This window comes from Ahaetulla prasina, chromosome 4, assembly GCF_028640845.1.
Source record: "Ahaetulla prasina isolate Xishuangbanna chromosome 4, ASM2864084v1, whole genome shotgun sequence".
NCBI lineage: Eukaryota > Metazoa > Chordata > Lepidosauria > Squamata > Colubridae > Ahaetulla > Ahaetulla prasina.
The window spans coordinates 39,353,926-39,372,729 of record NC_080542.1 but is presented as its reverse complement, the minus strand read 5'-3'; the positions used below and the strand labels follow the sequence as shown (position 1 = coordinate 39,372,729).

At 38.6% G+C, this 18,804-nt stretch overlaps 1 protein-coding gene across 8 annotated transcripts in view; it reads right to left on the bottom strand.

Moving 5' to 3' along the window:
• The window catches only part of ARHGAP23 (Rho GTPase activating protein 23), a 223,291-nt gene that overhangs the window by 98,264 nt on the left and 106,223 nt on the right, over positions 1-18,804 (bottom strand). For all 8 annotated transcript variants that reach the window (XR_009154779.1, XM_058179571.1, XM_058179570.1 and 5 more), the window contains exon 2: positions 15,714-15,893. Coding sequence is in view for 7 of the 8 variants with exons in the window: in XM_058179571.1 (XP_058035554.1) it covers positions 15,714-15,893 (180 nt within the window). In the remaining variant the exon portion in view is untranslated. The remainder of the gene's footprint in view (positions 1-15,713; positions 15,894-18,804) is intronic.

The following is an 18,804-nucleotide window of genomic DNA, read 5'->3' as shown; positions in this document are numbered from 1 at the left end:
GATTATCTCAAAAAGGCTGTAGCACCTTCCTTTATTCCTAACTCAATGTGTTTCCTCCTCCGAGAATTAGATCTTGTCAACTCGCATCAAAACGTAAGATTCTTAAAAACAGACCCTTCAGCTAACATATATTCAACATGAAGCCATAAAAATATAGCAATGCAGAAATGAAGATGCTAAATATAGCCATGTTTATAGTATCTGACTGGTTCTAGCGAGGCAGAAATTGAGTTTTTGGGATGTTGGGGACAAGCTAAGCAACAATTCTCTCCTTTGCCGGAGGATGCAGAGAACGATTGCCACTTCAACTGTATGCCCTTTTTTAACAGCAAACTTAATGGGAAAAGAGTTTTGTAAGAGAATTTTCCCGTCTCCCCACACTATGCAATGCATCATGTTTGCTTATATCACCTGTGGAAGCACGCTCTTTTCTGAAATCCAATTCCTTCAGGGATGGGAACAAGACTGGCACAGAAAGATTGAGGGGGTATGAGGATGATGAACCACTCATACTCCTATTATTCCTATTTATCATCTTATCTTCCTCCTTGATTCTTGTGGAATTCCTCACTGCTATAAAACTTAGTTCATTGACTTTTCTTTTTAGTCCATCACAAAAAATTATTAATACCCATGAAGTGTACTAAGTTTCTGTAAATACGTACGTTTTTCTATAAATTAAAGTATCTGTAATTGAAATCATTACATAATCTCCCCTTGCTTACCACCCATGTGTCTAATATATCTGGAATTTCCTTTCAACTAAAGATTTTAAACTTGTACAGATACAAACCAGTCATACCTGCTCTTTCTAAATATACACCAATAGCACTATATTAATTAGCATATGCGGACACTGTAGTAGCATTCTTAGAAGTAATGGACACAGACAACCTGTCTGTTCTCATAATTACTTGAATTTTAATGAATTTTAAGACTGCTTAAGGAATATTTGAATGTTTTCCCCAAAATGCAAAATATGATAGTAGTCCAAGGGAAAATCCTCCATCAATTCTATCATAAATCCCTTTTCACAACACAAAACACTTGAAAAAAAGAACAGAGGCAGGAAATAGCACTTCCAACTATAAAGATGTATGACAGGGGTGGGTTCTAAATTTTTTTACTATCGGTTCTGTGGGCATGGCTTATTTTGTGGGCATGGCTTGATGGTCATGTGACACTGGACGTGGCTTGGCAGTCATGTGACTGGGTGAGAGTCGATTGGCAGTCAGGTGACTGGGTGGGCGTGGCCAATAGTAATAAATAATAAAAATAATAAACAATGTATACAAAACAATAAGAGGTACCAAAAACCAACTTTCGTACTTTACACCCACACAACACAACTGACTCACACACAATGTAAAAGCAGGTGGACTTCACCCAAAATGGCCCCCGCAACAAGCAGGAACCTCACACAGCCACAAAAAGCTCAAAAACCAACTTTCACACTTTACACACACACACAACACAACATAACTGACTCACACACACACACACATACAAAATGCCACATACAGCTTTGTGAGATTTTGTGTGTTTGTGTAGTTAGAGTGAAACACTACAGAAACACACCAAATCTCAGAAAGTTGCACAAATATTTTATTTTATTATTTTATTTAATTTATATTTTTTAGATCAGGGGTCTCCTTAATAACTTTAAGGTTTGTGGACTTCAACTCCCAGAGTTCCTCAGCCAGGAAAGCTGGCTGAGGAAATCTGGGAGTTTAAGTCCACAAGCCTTAAAATTACTAAGGTTTTCTCACCATTTTTGGTGAGAAAAACAAGAAAAAGAAATCTGCCTCTGCCTCTTCCTCCCAGCAATTTTGCCTTGTTGCAGCAAACAGCCTGCTTTACTTTCATGTTCGTTTTCAGCATAGCTTGATTAGCACAAGAAAAAAAAACTGCTCCCAGCAATTTACCTCCTTGCAGCAAACAGCAGAGGCCAGCACAGCAATAGGCAATGGCAATCCCTGCGGCCTGAAACACTGAGAGTCGGGAGGCCAATCAACTTGTGCTTATTAGGCTGTGCTGAAGCTGAAATGGGCTGTTTCTTCTTGCTGCTTGCTGCAAGGAGGTAAATTGCTGGGAGGCAGAGGCCAAAGAGTGGGGGCCAGTGGGTGGGAGGGGCTACATTCAGTGTATAAGTTGCACCCAAATTTTCACCCCCTTTTAGGGGGGAAAAAGGTGCACCTTATACTCTGAAAAATACAGTAGGTAATTGTCTAAAAACTGACCATTGGGTCTCCTGCTCTCTACTCAAAATCTTAGTGGAAGAGAATGAACATATAGCATTTCACAGTAGTATCAAGATCTGTCCAGACAAATTAATGAAAAATTTACTGTTCCTGTATTTAAAACATCAACAGTTTTAAAATGTTCACTAGAAGTTCTCTTTTGGTTGCCAACTCTTCATAAAAAAAACCATAAGAGTGGCCTTTTGACAACCATTACTTCGCTCTCTAGCTTGTTATTGAAATATCTGTGTGTCAATTTCCATCAAAAAAAATTTAAAAATTGTTTAATTACAAATGAGCAATATATGCAAGTTGCTTAAATCCTCACACCTGGCTCCTCCAAGGGCAGATAAACAAACAAAAGATGTTTCTTCCGCACTTTGCTTATTAATATACCCAAATAAGGAGCACTGATTAGATTTGTTTGACAAACTGCAATTAAAATCAATGATTTCTTATTTGCTTCTTATCCAAATCTGGATTCCATAATAAAGAAATCACAATAGTTTTCATACCTGATTCAGTTTGAAATCTTCAGAATTCTGCTTATGTGAAATGCATAATGCCTCCAGAAGTTGTAAATGCTCCAACACTGGAAGTTTTTAAGAAGAGATTGGATAACCATTTGTCTGAAATGGTATCCTGCCTAAGCAGAGGGTTGGACTAGAAGACCTCCAAGGTCCCTTCCAGCTCTGTTATTCTATTCTATTCTAGTCTATTCTATTCTAGTCTATTCTAGTCTATTCTATTCTAGTCTATTCTAGTCTAGTCTATCCCCGATCCTATCCTATCCCCTATCCAATCCCCTGGCTAACCTTTTCCGGACCGAATGCCTAAAGTGCGTACATGCGTGAGCACCTGAACCCTCAAAATACAATACACATGCAGGCCCCGTTCATGTGCCCCTCCCCGTGCATGCACACAAGGCCCCCATCCATGCACCCCACCCCTTGGTGTATGCGTGCACAACTCTCCACATGTGCTCTGTCCCCATACATGCGTGTGCATGCTTTGCACACGTGCCCTGCCCTCCGTGCATGTGCAACAGAGCCCCGATGACTAGCTGGCTGGCAGGAGGCACATGTGCATGTGCCGCAGAGCTGAACTGGGGCAAGGACTTGCACACCCACAGGTGTGCACAGACAGGGCGGTTTGTGCCATCTTTGGCACACATGCCATAGGTTCTCCATCATGGCCCTATCCTATCCCCTATACTATACTATCTTCTATACTATTCTATCTCCTATACTATCATATCCATTCCCCTCTTCTTCTCTTTAGAAGAGCTTTATAGCTCCCACTGCCTTAAGAAAGTTCAAAACATTTTTAAAGATCCATTTCATCCTGGGCACCCTTGTTTTGAACTATTACTATCTGGCAGAAGGTACAGGACAATAAAAACAAGGACAAATAGGCTGAAAAACAGTTTCTATCCCAGAGCAGTAATTATATTGAATTCTACTATATAGTGCAATATTAATGCAATATCAGGGGTTTTCAATTTAACTGCATAGAATGTGAAGGATGTGTGTTTTTGTTTTATTTTTATAGCTTTCTTATGTATAATGTACACTGAAGATGGCATTTAATTTCTTTGTACAAAGTGCAATGACAATAAAGTACTACTACTACTATCCTATCCTATTTATGATATTTCCATTCAGAATGGTAACTGAACAATTAATGTCACCACTACTATGTTGTTACTGGTATTGTTAATCTCAAGTTTGCTTTTTTTTTACTAGCTCTATTTGTTTCATGGAATTTTGTGTGCTGCCTAAGATGATAAATACAATCAAGAGCCAGAAAGGGTGGCGCACAGACAACAGAAAGAAAATCCCTAGGTGTAATTCTGTTTTGTTCATATACCTATCTCTTAGCTGTTTCCTACTCACTCCTGGCAGCGGGTGTCTTTCATACTTTCCATTGCAAGCATAAAGTAATCTATCTTCCCATGGGGCACAAAGAAGCAATGAAGTCATCTTTTGGCAGTTGGTAAAAAATCATTGGTATGAGAGACATGGTTTCTTGCTCCCACCCTAATGAATCACTTCCATCGAAACCCAGCCCCTGGATCTGGAGCCTCACCCTGTTGGTGAATCTCCACCTTGCCTTAGAGATGGGAATCTTTCAAAAAGACTGCTGAAGGCCCTCTTCCTGGTTTGGTTTCTTCACTTAACCTTTTATATAATCTGGCTCCAGAGTCAAAACCCACCATGCTGAGAGAAGAAGAATGGTGTTGCTAAATGAACATGCTCAATGGAACAAGGGAAGACAAAAAAAAATGTAGGAATTAATCTGCTTCCATTCATTCCTATATTACTCTCATCCTTTTTTTCCTGGCATCTTCTTTAATGTTTCTAATTTTTATTATAAGCTCCATGGGGCAAGAACTGCAGGAAGGGAGCTTGCTAAGTGAATGGGCAGTGCTTCATTATATAGAAATAAATGCAAAATATCAGAAAAAAAGATGCTGATTTGAAAATTATTTTCAGCTTTGGGAAGATATTTTCTATACATTAATCATCAAAACTATCTTTCACTATATTATTTGGCATTCTTTACAAAAAATGTTCACTAATTTATTGATATTACTTCTCCATAATTTTTACTTGATTTCACTTGTCCTCAAGGCCATGATTCTGTAATCAAATCTGATTGACTATGTAGTATTTTGCTGTCACTTTTCATTGCAAAATCCCATGATTGATTGAAACGTCTCAAGGTTCTTATCCTTTTAACATTATGACAAATCCAAGAAAAAAACAGCAACAATCAAAAAAGGAAAAGAATTTTTTTTAAAAAAAGTTATGCCACCACTGGAGATGGCAAGTAAAACAATGACACCAAATATTTAAAAAGATAAATATCTAATAAAGTATTTTTCAAGGAAGACATAAATATCTAATGAAGTGTTTTTCAAGATGAACAATGTTTGGCCTGAAACAAAAATAGAAATGTCTGGGTCCTATAAAGCATATGAGAAATTTATTGATTAAGAAGACTGGTATCCTATCTTTCAAGTGACTTATATGAAAGAAACATGACATATGACATTCCATGACATGGAAGGAATATGATATATATATATAAGAGTGTGTGTGTATATACATAATCTTGTAATGATGCAAACAAAAATGAATAGACTGTGTGGTTCATCAACCTTGAGAAAATGGAAGATATCCAAATACCAGAAATGCATACTTTGTGTTTCCCCCAAAATAGGACATGTCCCGAAAATAAGGCCAAGCCTGATTTTACACCCTCCCCCAAAAATACCCCCCCTCTCTTACACACACACGCGCACACAGGTCCCTCACCCCTCCAACCCTCCCAAGGCAGCCATATCCAAGCAAACCCCTGCGCCCTCCACCCCTTTTGCTGCCCGCAGCACCGACCGTAGATCTCATGCGCCTGTTCCTGCGCCATGGTGGCAGCCTGCCCACTCTCGCCCCCGCGCCCGGGCGCCACGTCCGCATAGCCTGCACTACCGAGCAGCTGCCACAGCAGCCCCTCCACAAGCATCGCTGCCCCGAGGCTTCCTTTGCAGGGCAGCCACTGGTAGCCAAGCTCAGCCGCAGGCGAGGAGGGTTGGCCATGGCTGGGTCGGCTGAGCTATGGCACTGCCCTTGGTGCAGCTTCCCAGCATCTCGCTGATGGGCACCTGGAAACAGTAAACTGGACCTGCAGGCTCGCTGCCTGATGCTCCAGTCAGTCAGTGCTCAGGCAATCGGAGCGGAGAGGAGCAGGGGGCCTCAGCCCACAGTCACCATAAAGTGGGAAGCACAGTCCCAGAGTGGCCACTGCCCTGGCTGGGGTTTGGAAGTCGTAGAGGCAGAGTTTGGGGGAGAGAAAGAAAGACTTCTGTTGCTTCTGCTGCTTTCCTTGCATGCAGCCAAAAGCAGAAGCAGCAAAAATCTTTCTCTCTCTCCCCCAGACTCTGCTTCTGTGGCTTCCAAACCCCAGCCAGAGCAGTGGCCACTCTGGGAGTGTGCTTCCCTCTCTATGATGACGTCTGGAGCTGGAGCCTGCTGGGAGAGCTGGCCCAGGCCATGGCTTCTGCACGGGTGCTGGTGATGGGGGCCAGCGGCATTGGCTATGAGCTCAAGAACCTGGTGCTCACTGGCTTTGCCCACATCGACGTGTGAGGCCTGGGAGGCGCGCAAGCAGGGGGTGAGGATAGGTATTCACGTGGCTTGGTGCCTTCAGGCTGCTCGCATTCTACACACACACCCCGCAAGAGGGGAAGGGCTTAATGGCTGTGTGCAAAGGGAGCCTCTCTTTCAGCTGTGAGTGCGCAGGCCATCTGGGCCTCCTGCACCCCCAAAATAATACGACCCCCCAATAATAAGGCGAAGCCCTTATTTCGGGGTTCAAAAGAAAACAAGACCCTATCTTATTTTCGGGGAAACACAGTAGCAGCAATGGTTCATTGGAATAGCTGCAAGAAGTATCATTTGCCTGCAAACAAAATCTAGTGGAGCCATAAAATAGAAAGCATAATAGAAAATGAAGGCGCTAAAATGCTCTGGGATTTAAGAATTCAAACAGAGAAGCACCTGACACATTTAATAGATTTAACAACTATTGATAAAAAAGACAAAAAAGTCTGGATAATAGATGTGGTACTAATGGATGATATCAGAACAGAAAAGAACTGGAGAAAATCACAAAATACAAAGTCCTGCAAAAGGAAATAGAATGCTCACAGCCTAATCTCCAATTATCCTAGGATAATACAAGAAAGGTTAAAGCTGCTACAAGGAGCTGAACTCAATAGACTCTGTGACAGCTTTCCCAGAAAGGTTGAAGGCAAAACTATTCTTGAGGGCTTCAGGATTGCCTTGTGATGATTCTTATTATAATATCATTATAGTGTTTTTTTTTTATTAATCATCCTATTGGGATGCTAGAATATTATTGTTTGGGTTGAGATGTTTATAGTAGACGTTTAATATCATTCCTACAGATGTTTATGTTTATGTATTTATTATGGATGTTTTATCATTTACATTTTTGTGTCATATAATGAATATTTAAATCCTTGCTTGTAAGCCACCATAACTCCGAAGGGAGTTGCCAACATATAAATACATACAGTACATACCAGTGGTCTGATTTATCATATGTTCTTATTTACCACAGCATTATCTTTATTCTTTATCTTTATTCTCATATCTACCTAGCCTTGCTTGACCTCATCTCCAAATAAGATACCATCAGCATATCCTTACTCTGCTTTGTGCCTTCACCCAAAAGGGCTCTTCCTCAAACTTGTTTTCCCCAGAGTTTCAGCTATCTAGTTGGCTGTCTTTTTTTTCTCTTTTACCAATGCTGCTGTTTTTCCTTTGAGGTCCTCAGCTGTTTCCAGCACTGGCCAAACTTTCCCAGTACAACAAAAAAATAACTTTTAGATCACTCAAAAGTTTCAGAACTCCCATCACAAAGGAAGAACTTTGGATAGAGATTTTATTCTTGGGTGGAGAAAGGGACCAACAGAGAACAGAGCCAACTTTTGGTTGGCTCTATCTAAAGAGGGGAGGGGGTTAGAGAGAAGAGGGGCAGCCTTTTGTCCAAACCATGGAACACAACAGTCTCCCTTTTGTACAGATGGAGCTGACACTGCAGAAATGAGACAGACAGGGAGTGGTTTAACACATCCCAAACCCATCTCTTTTCCTGCCACCCTCCAATGCCTTTGAACTTATCTGGCAAAGGACCCATTTTCTCTTTCTGAAATGACAAAAGCAAAAGAAGAAGAAAAAGAGGGGGTAAATTCTTTGGTCTGCATGGATTGGAAAAGTGGAAATCTGGCTCTACACACCAGATATTATATCTGAACAGAACAGAACATACTGTAGTCGTTGTTTTCAGCCATTTAGAAATAGATTCAGTGAGTGTGGAATTACATGGCAAAACAGGCAGAGAAGAGGCTTATAACTTTCAAAAATGGAGGTACTTCTGCACCCAATCTGGTAATTCAAAGTACACCAAATTACAATAATAAAGATCTTGTGGTCTAACCAAAAGCTAGAGGTCTTTTTTAAAATTAAGTAACGACATACACATACATCTGAAATCACAATGTGTTTTTATAAGTAATGTGCATGAGAGATTCATTCCTGAATTGTTTTCTTATATTTTCTTAATATTTATTATATATATAAATTTGAAAAATAAATAAAAATAAATAAATGCATACATCAAAAATTTTAAAAAGCTTGAGGGTGTCTAAAGATTTGTATCACATAAGGTAGCCTTCGACTTACATTTAGTCACTTGGAGACCTTTTGAAATTTTAAAATAGATGCTGAAAAAGCTATTTGGATTTGAAGTTCTGATCTAAGGGACCTCTCCCTCATAGTCACATGTTGGGTGCTTGGCAACTGGACCAGTTATGGCCATTTGAAAAAGCAAACAATGGGCTTGCTTAATAATCGTGGCATTCTCTTAACAATAATGGCATTCTCTTTACAACTGCTGCATTTGCTTAACAACTGCTGCAAAAAAGATCATAAAATCAAGTGTGGTCATGTAGTGACCTGCTTTATGATGATCACAACCTATGACCAAAATTGAAGGCTCAATTGCAGTGACCTGCTTTATGATGATCACAACCTATGACCAAAATTGAAGGCTCAATTGCAGTTGTAAATTGCGAACTACTGTGAGAAATTTTTTAAAAAAAGATTTTGCTAATAAAAAGTCATTTTTGTTACCTCATTGCCAAAAAAGACTCTATAGATTTCCCATTATTAGTATCAAAACTCATTTCTACTGTGTAAAGGTAAAGGTTTTCCCTCTCCAGTCATTTCTAAGGAGTGGTGCTCTTCTCTGTTTCTTAACCAAGTGATCCCACATTATCTGAAAATATTTCTGTGGTCATGCAGCCAACATGACTATATGCCAAAGCACATGACCTTCCCACCGAAGTGATATTTATTTATCTACTTGTATTTGCATGCCTTCAATCTGCTAGATGAGTAGGAGCTAGGAGAAATAATGGGAGCTCACCCCATTGTGCAGAGTTCAGGTCTTGAACCCCAGGCTCTCTGACTTGAGAAGTTCAGCATCTCCTGACAAGTTCAGCATCTTTAACTGCTTATCCACTGCACCTCCCTTACTATTGTATACAGTAGAGCAATAGGGAGACAAGAAGCAATAAAACAATACCTAGCAATTCAGGTAGTCTGGATATATTAGGTTGAGTCTTAAGAATGACATAGACTCTGCAAGAGAATGTAAGAATGATCTTAGGGAAAAAGAGAAGAAGATACTGCCGAGGAAACAATTAGACAAGACAGGTACGAGCCTGCAGTCACTTAATGGTCAGAGAAAGAAACTTGGGAAAAAAGGCAAGCTCAAATGACTAAAAAAGGAAGCATGAAGTTTGTATTTTCAGATTTGCAAAAATCTGTTCTTGTAGCCCTAAACTAAGTAGAATTATTTTATCTTATTATATTTACTGTCTAATTTATCTGGGAGGGCTAAGAATCCTCCACTGGTTACTGATATGGAAAATAACTCTTTCATTTATATCCATAACGATTTAATAAACTTAAATGGAAAATCTCTGGGTTGTAACAACTGAACAAAGAGATGGGTTAGGGAGTACTCTACCCAGAAAAACCATACAGCGTCTAGAAAACTTACATTGAGGGCTAATTATCTATTGTCTTAGTTTCTATTTAGCAAAGGATCCTGAATTTGCTGTAACCAACCACATAAAAAATATACATTCCCCCTCCTTCTGATGAAAAAATGACAGTACTTTCTGGACTACGTGGGGTAGGGAAATGGGGAGTGGAGGCTGCCATCATTCTCCTTACTTAGATTTGAGAAAGAACTTACATGGAAGTGCATTACTTTATACCAACTAGAATTCTTTGCAAAGAGGAAAAACCCTGTTGGGTCACAGTATGAAAGATAGGAAGAATCCTGCTCTAGAAAGCCTAGGCTTACCTGGGATGAGAAGTTCATCTTAGTATGAAGCAGATACCAATTTGAAGAAAAGTGTGTATGTTGGGAAAGGGTTCTCCTACAACATTGTTTTAAGTTGACAAAAAGTTAATTTGGCTATATATGTGTATAACACAAGGTTCAAGACTACATAGTAAGAAAGCAACCATTCCTTCATTGGTGCCTTGTTTAAAATGTCCAATTCCATGTTGTAAAAGGATATGCTGGTAGATCTTCTATTGGAAATCATGACTTTTTTGCACTGCATTTTGCTAACAAAGTTGCTCAAAACTCCAAAGGTCTTGAATTTTCACAGATGGTATCATATTGTCATCTTAATCAGAGCTTCTTTTGATCGATGACAAAGCTACCAGCAAGTCCCTATGCAGACCAGAACCACGAGTGAGCAATGCCTTACTTTGGGAAGAATTATTGTGAACAGCCTTGAAAGAGCTGTGGTGCGCTGTCTCTCCTTATGAGGCCCTTAACTATTGGCCATATGCAATTATTGTCAAAACTCTAAGCTTTCCCTTTGGTGTTGCCGAGAAGATAGTGAGTTATAGAGTCTCTAAATCAATGTTTCTTAAAAAAATTTCTCTCAGGATCCTTTTCCACTTTTAAAAATTAAGGAGGACTCTAAAAGAGCTTTTGCTTGTATGGGTTATATTTATCAATATTTACATAAATTAAAATTAAAATTAAAATTGATGCTTTCATTGGTGCTATTGTTTCTCATGATTGTTTGATGGGATTCTAATATTGCCTTATTCTTTTAACACAGAATGGCAAATCATTTTAATTTCAGTCTCCTCAGAATGTCTTGGATCTCTAAAATAATAGGACCACATTTTAAAAAACATGCTGCAATTGAAGAAAATAATCTAGAAATATCTAAAAGAGAATTATCTAGACTTTTTTCATTCTGGATAAATCTGGGATGAAAATGATATTGGTTTTGCTGGTAGATAACCATTGTCAGGAACTGCATAAATGATGTATGCCCCTTCTGTTCTGATGATTCAGCTTTGTTTTTATCATTGGTTTACTGTGTTGTTTTATGTGGATGTATTGCTGTTTACTGATGCTGGTCTACGAAGTAATAAAGATCTGATTTGATAAGATGTGCTGTTTACTGAGACATACCAAATGAGTGACCAATTAAATAAATAATCTTTAATGTCGTTCAATACCATTGATTCTGGTATCTGATATAATATAGGAGATGATCTTGACAGATCCTTTATCAAGTGATAAAGGAAAAAAAGTATGGCTTAAGTCCAAAACAAGCAGAAACTGTATGTAAATATCTCAGACAAACATCAAATTCGTGTGGATAGACTTGTTATTATAGCCAATCTCAACAAAAGTCTTAGTCTTCTGGGGTTAATTTGTGATTTGGGCAAACTGGCGGAATGCTGTTACCTTTCTACCAAAGTGCTTTTAAACCGTTGGTTTGGCAGGAGCTAGGACAAGAACAAGACCTCGCCCAGTCCTCTGGTACTCAGGTCTCAAATCTGAGACAGCTTCTTAACCACTGAGCCATCATGATGCTCAATAAGTAGGTACCACTTCGGTAGAAAAATAACAGTGTTCCATGACATCATGGTGGCCACAGGACCGCAGAAAAGTGTTCAAACAGTCCTGGCTCAATGGCCTTGAAACAGAGATAAACACTGCCCTCTAAAGTTGGGTATGGCTAATGGAATAAAACTCGTTTACCTTTTTACCTATTTGGTAAATCTATATATTTATATGGTTTAGTGCCAAGGTATTTCCAGGGAAAAATTCACCAACCAAAACTGGTTAGATCTCTTCTTCTGTGTCTATATCAAACTTTATATTGGCTTTGAAGCCAATTTCTTGGCTTTGTCATTGTCCAACATGTACGAACATCATGGTCGCCACAGGACCGCAGAAAAGTGTTCAAACAGTCCTGGCTCAATGGCCTTGAAACGGAGATAAACACTGCCCTCTAAAGTTGGGTATGGCTAATGGAGTAAAATCAACAGAGACTCGTTTACCTTTTTACCTATTTGGTGGTGGCTGACACACTATCCTGGATTGAGCAGTTTTTTAGTGATTCTACTCCTTTCTCAGGAAGTGTTTGTGAAACAGAGAAGGCTAATTCTGCTAAACAAATAATTTCCTCAACACTATCAAATTATTTACTAAATCTGCACCACTATTAATCTTCTCATCGTTCCCATCACCCATCTCTTATGACAGTAACTTTGTTGCTTGTATCCTTACGATTTATACTGGTATTGTTTTCTGATTGCTTATTTGTAGCCTATGACTATCATTAAATGATGTATCATTAAGGGTTAAATTCTACCCTATGACCATCATTTGTGTTGTAAATGTTGTACCTTGATGAAGGTATCTTTTCTTTTATGTACACTGAGAGCATATGCACCAAGACAAATTCCTTGTGTGTCCAATCACACTTGGCCAATAAAAATTCTATTCTATTCCATTCTATTCTCCAACTCAGTGGCCTTCTCTAACTAAGAGAAGGCTATATGTTGAGAGTTATTTACTGGCTGCCTATAAGTTTTCAGATGCATTTGAAAGTCCTTTTTTAAATCTATATATTTATATGGTTTAGTGCCAAGGTATTTCCAGGGAAAAATTCACCAACCAAAACTGGTTAAATCTCTTCTTCTGTGTCTATATCAAACTTTAGACCACCAAAATGAAGCCAATTTCTTGGCTTTGTCATTGTCCAACATGTACGAACAATAACTTAGTTTTGGCCAATTGATCCAACTAATTGATATATTTCAGAAAAAATTGCTGCTGATCTCTTACTTCCATGAGATTTGGAGGGGAGCATTGAGGACAGAAGATGGTGCTCTTAGAAATTAGATTAGTCATGGGGACAATATTATTAGTTGAATGAATTTGTTACTCCACTTATTGTAATGAAAATGTTGATTATTTTTGCAAATTATTATTGTGTCCTATGGTTTATTTTATTTTGGTGCCTTTGTCCTAACTCCTGCCTGCCTGAAGTTCCTACAGTTTTCTTGGCAAGGTTTGTTTAGAAATGGTTTGCTATTGCCTGTCACCCAGCTGGTTTTGTCACCCAGAAGGTTGGACTAATACCCAATCCAAGTGTTTGGTTTTTATACTATTGCCACACACTATAGTAATAAAATAAATCAATAAGCCAATTAGTTATTTTTAGGATAAATGCATGATTATTTCATTTTTTAAACTTTATATATATGCAAATATAAAACCCACTTTAGGGGAGTTAAATTCAATTTGGAAGAGGGAATAACATGTATGCTAAGCTTCACTTATGTTTATCATCATTGCTTGGGGTTGGGTGATAGGATATTCCAAAAAGCCAATGCTATAAAGATACGATTTATTCAATAATTTCCAACGTCAATTCAGAATATAACCAAAAGACTACCATGCTATCTTTACTCTTTCTGGTACATGCTATTTGTCTAGGGGTGAAGAGATGCAGAGACTCAGAATGGTCAATAGAATAGATCTGAATGGCCCACTAAATAGAATTCAATCAGTGCACATGAGCTCATTCAATTGTTAATATTTGATTAGCTGCAAATGTAGCTAATTCAGGACAATTTCAACCAGAACTGAACATAAATTTCCATTCTACTCATGGTCATTCAGGCCCTAGTCACTTCCCATCTTGACTATTCCAATGCACTCTAAATGGGGCTGCCCTTGATGGAAGCTCCAGTTAGCGCAAAATACAGTGGCCTGCATAGTTCTGTGCAGACCTCGGTGTGCCACATGTATAACCTCTCCTGCAAGAGCTGCATTGGTTGCCAATTTGGTTCCACATTTAATTCAAGGTGCTGGTTGACACCTTTAAAGCCCTTCATGGCTTGGGACACGCTTATCTGAGGGACTATTTCTTGCCAGTCACATCTACCCAACCCACCAGAGCAGGCAGGCAAGGAATGTTGCATATCTCATCCCCTAGGAAGATACACCTGGTGGGACCCAGAAGAAGGGCCTTCTCCGTGGTGGTTCTCTCTCTCTGGAACATCATTCCCCCAGAGATTAGAATGGCCCTCAACACTCTTCTGAAAGGCGCTGAAGACCTGATTCTGCCAGTGGGCCTGAAGAATGCAGAATGGGATGGAGCCCATTAAATAACTAATGTGATGTGTTGTTGCTGGGGCGGGGAATTATTTTATTATTTATTAATTTATTATATGATTATTCTCTTTTATTAGTTTTATTGTTTTATATATGAGGTTTTTATATTCTTGTAAGCTGCCTTGAATCACCATGTGTGAATAGGCAATAAAAACTTCCTTAAATAAAAAATAAAATAAATAAATGGTAACTTAACATTAAAAAAAATAGTTTTCTGATTTTGTCGCAGAATGATATGGCAGGTCAGGTATAAAGAATTCATAAATCTGTACCTACCTTCCCTGGCTTGATGCTCTCAATTATGTTGAAGTACCAGTTCCAGAATTCAAAGTTATTTTTACTAATAGGCACACTATGTTTAGTGAAATTATAATCATGGAAGGTAATGAAGCTACTACTATATACTAACAGAATATAATTCTGTAATTTAAAAAAAAGAAAAGAAAACTTATTTATGCTTGAGCAGAAAAGAAAAAAGGAGCAGACATGTTTGATTCCTGAGATACCAATAAGCAATTAGATATATTCATAAACTAAAATATCTTTGGAGAGAAATATAGAAGCCAATGAAATTTCCTGAAAAGAAGAGGAGGGAAAAATGTATTGGGGAAAAAAGCAGCTAAGATTGTCAACAGTTGGGTCTGCTTTGGACACTTCAGTGTTAATCTGTGGAATTGGCAACCATGGACACAAGGTATTCATCCAAGTGCTAATGAAATCAGAGAGGATCAAAGAAAATTAAAAAGACTGTAAGTAAATCAAAATCAAAGAACAAAATTGCCACATGTAATTCATTCATGAAAGATAAAAAGTTCCTTATTTGAAGGTGAATCCTGTAGTTCATTGGTTAGTGAGCATGTCATGTAGCTGCAAATGTAGCTAATTCAGGACAATTTCAGTCAGAACTGAACATAAATGATAGCTTAACATAACATGCAGAAGAGACTCCTGCCAAAAAAAATTATGCAGTTCTGAGCTAGATAAGCCGGTGATCTAATTCTTCTTTCCTTTGTACATAAGGGGGGGGGGAGAGAAATCAAGTCTGTAAACAATTAATTATTTCTAGTATAAAATATACCTTTACTTATGTAAACAAGAGGTGGGCAACAGTAGCAGTGTCTCCGATATCACATTAGCGACACATCTTGAGTTGGGTGTTTTTTCCCCGTAGTATTCACATGTAACCTACCTTTCTTCTATGATGCACCTCACAAGCAGGTTCCAATTCTCCGAGCCCTGAACAAGACCTGCTTTGATTAAGCAAGATGGTATATCAAGGGCCTCCAGGAACATCTTCTGATATAGTGTGTGATAAATACACAGCTCCCAAATGACTACATGTATTTTACAAATTCAGAAGCACATTACCTTCACGTTGGTGTGTACAGCTGATTCTGGGGGATAGACAATGAAATGCCGGAGAGTGAAGCCATAACCGCCCTGAAGGTTCTTGTGCAGCACCACTGTCTTTGGTCCCACCCAGGGAAAGGACTCCACGGGGGGCGCATTGGCATTTGTGGCTGTACCATCCCTCTGGACCAGTTTTGGCTGTTGTTAAAAGCAAAAAGAGAAGAATGATTACAATCTAAGTTCCAAGAGATATCAGGAGAAAGATAAAATCACCCCCTCACCCATGTAAATACTTGAACACAGCTTTTTGGTGATTAAAACGGACTATACTTGGCTAGAAGTACTTTTCCAAAGATGGGATGGGAGAGAAACAGTGTTTTTAAAGGCCTTGGCAGTAGATGTTCCTGGGACACATCCAGCTCCTCAATTCTCCTGGCTTCAATGGTTCCTTCCTGACAGAAACTCTTTTCTTTTGTGGGCCGAGGGCTCTAGGTTGGAGAGATAGAGTTCAACTTTTCCCAGTGAATCCAGTTTGTTGTAAGAAGAATATTATTGTTCCTTCAACCTGTTATAAAATTATGGAATTTTTCTATTGAATAGATCATTTGCCCAGAGTTTATCAAGTTGGAGAAAAGTAAGATTAAGAGTGAAATAATTAATATTTTGTAAAGGAGGGAGGGAGGGAAGGAGGGAGGGAGAGAGGGAGGAAGGAAGGAAGGAAGGAAGGAAGGATTTTTTTTACTGTATTAACCCTGAATATCATAACACATTCGTCTATCTGAAAAATCATGAACTTTTTCATCCAGAATGAGTTTTACATCATTCACTGGAGGCAGAAAAGAACAGAAATGGGTAGAATTGGACCAATAAGTAGGTAGGACCAGATGTAACTACTAGACCCTGTGCATGGTCAATATATATACCTCATAGAATTGTTTGTGGAATAAAATAAAATAATCTCCAATTATACCTTCCAGAACTTTTTCAAAGTAGAACTGCATTTATGTTATTCCTGGATTGGTTCTATATGATTGTGTAAAGTTTGGCAATCAGTTGCATGGTATCACATCTATTCTGCAGTAAATCAAATAATTTCCAGCTTCATTCTTACACCCCAAAACCACTGTGGATATAGTTTTGTCAATTAGTCTGAAACTTGGCCAGACTTGTGTAAGAATGACTTCCTTGTCCTCTGACTTAATCTCTTCTCCCTCCGCTTCAAACTGCACTGCCACATTATCATCTTCAGACTAGCCTTTTGATACTGAACAACAATCAGTCAGTTTTCTTTTACATCACCAAGGGGAAAAAATCAGTATGAATTAAGGATAAGGGAAAGTGAGGGGAGTTGCTGCTTGGATTCTGAATTTTTTCCCCCATTCCTGTATTTGTCACCTGCACTGTTAAATCTGGCAATTTAAGTATTCCCAGGATACTAGTATAATATCCCAGGAAAATAGTCATGGGGCCAGTAGTTCAGTAGTGAGGTACTGTAAAAATGATTGTTAAGAGTTGCAAAATGAAAGTACCCTAATACAAGTACCCTAATACCACTAATATTTTTTCCCAGTGTCAATTCCCACTCCAATCCTAAGTATAACAATATCCCTTCACAATTTGTTCAAGTCAAATGTAACCTGTTCTTCTAATCTTTTTTGGTCCCTAACACAATAAGCAGTAGCAAGATAGAATCATGGCCTAATCTATCCGTTATCAAATTAAGGAAGATTCTATTTTTATATGGTTATTATTGGTTTCTAAGTTTTAAGATAACGAAGGACAGAAGCCCCTCCAAAAACAACTGGACATTTATGAGTATTAAGGACTTAGAGACAAAGGCTGCTGAACACTTGTTGAACAGAAGTTAAATCCTTCTAATACTAATACATGCTTGGAGAGGGTGAAAAAGTATGCCTGTCAATACCCTCAAATCCCAAACAAGAAGTTGGATTTAAATACCTATTTCCCCCCCAAAAAAAATCCAACTACTGATCTTCTAATTTTTTGGGAAATTCTTTTTATACATTGGCTTCTTCTCTGAATTCAACAGAGAAGCATTCACATCTGCAATTTTGCTTTTATCTTGCACTGAGTTCTCAGTTCAAACTTCTAAAAGATGGAAGGAAACAGCATGGAAACAATACAGTAGTGCTTGAAAATTGCTTGGCAGGCTTTAAAAGCTTCCTCCTCTATTTTCCAAAGACAAGGTCCAGGGTGATGAATTAAAGGGTGAAATGGAAGGAATGAGCTGAGAGATATGACACCTTGGGGCTAAAGAAAAGAACTGGTCTCAGCATGGAGGGAGGGGAGTGATCCAAGTGGAAATTCTTTTTCCACATCACTGCAACCTGAGTCCTAAAAAAAAGAAAAAAGAAAGAAAGAAACGAAAGGAAAGGAAAGGAAAGGAAAAATCTGCCAGTTTTAAATGCAGGCAGATTTTAACACAAACAAGGAAAAAATTGCTGTGCTGTTTGCAAACTATAGCTCTCTGAATAAACCACACTTTTATTGCCAAAGTCCCTACCACCACTACTCAGTGTTAAGATTTTAAGACAGCAAGGGAGCTCCCCCCCCCAAACCACATTCCATCAGTAAACCAGAAGAATGCATCAGTCAAGTCTGACATGTAATCTAAAGGCTCTCTGTCTCCTTTCTTCTCCCTAAAGCTGTGGGATGCCTGTCGCTTGCAATATGACACTGTATACTTTAGGATGGAATTATGCCCTGGGAATTATACACCTCTTTGTCTCATCAGTTCAAACCACATGGCTTGTTATCCACTTTGAGTTTTGGAGGAACTACAAGACAGCAAAGGAGACCTCAAAATATTAAATATTCTCCATTAACAGACAACGCAGCTTAACATAAATCAAAATGTTTACAGGAGAATTGAATTTGTGATCAATATTAACTACTAATAGTTAGTCAGATGTTTAATACAGGGGTGAAATGTAAAATTTGTTACTACTGGTTCTGTGGGTGTGGCTTGGTGGGGGGGTGTAATGTGAATGGGTGGGTGTGGCCAACTTGTTTTTGTTTTTACTTTTAAAAGCGTTTTTCAGCTGAAGAAAAAATGCTTTTAAAAGTTAAAAAAAAACCCTCTGATGAT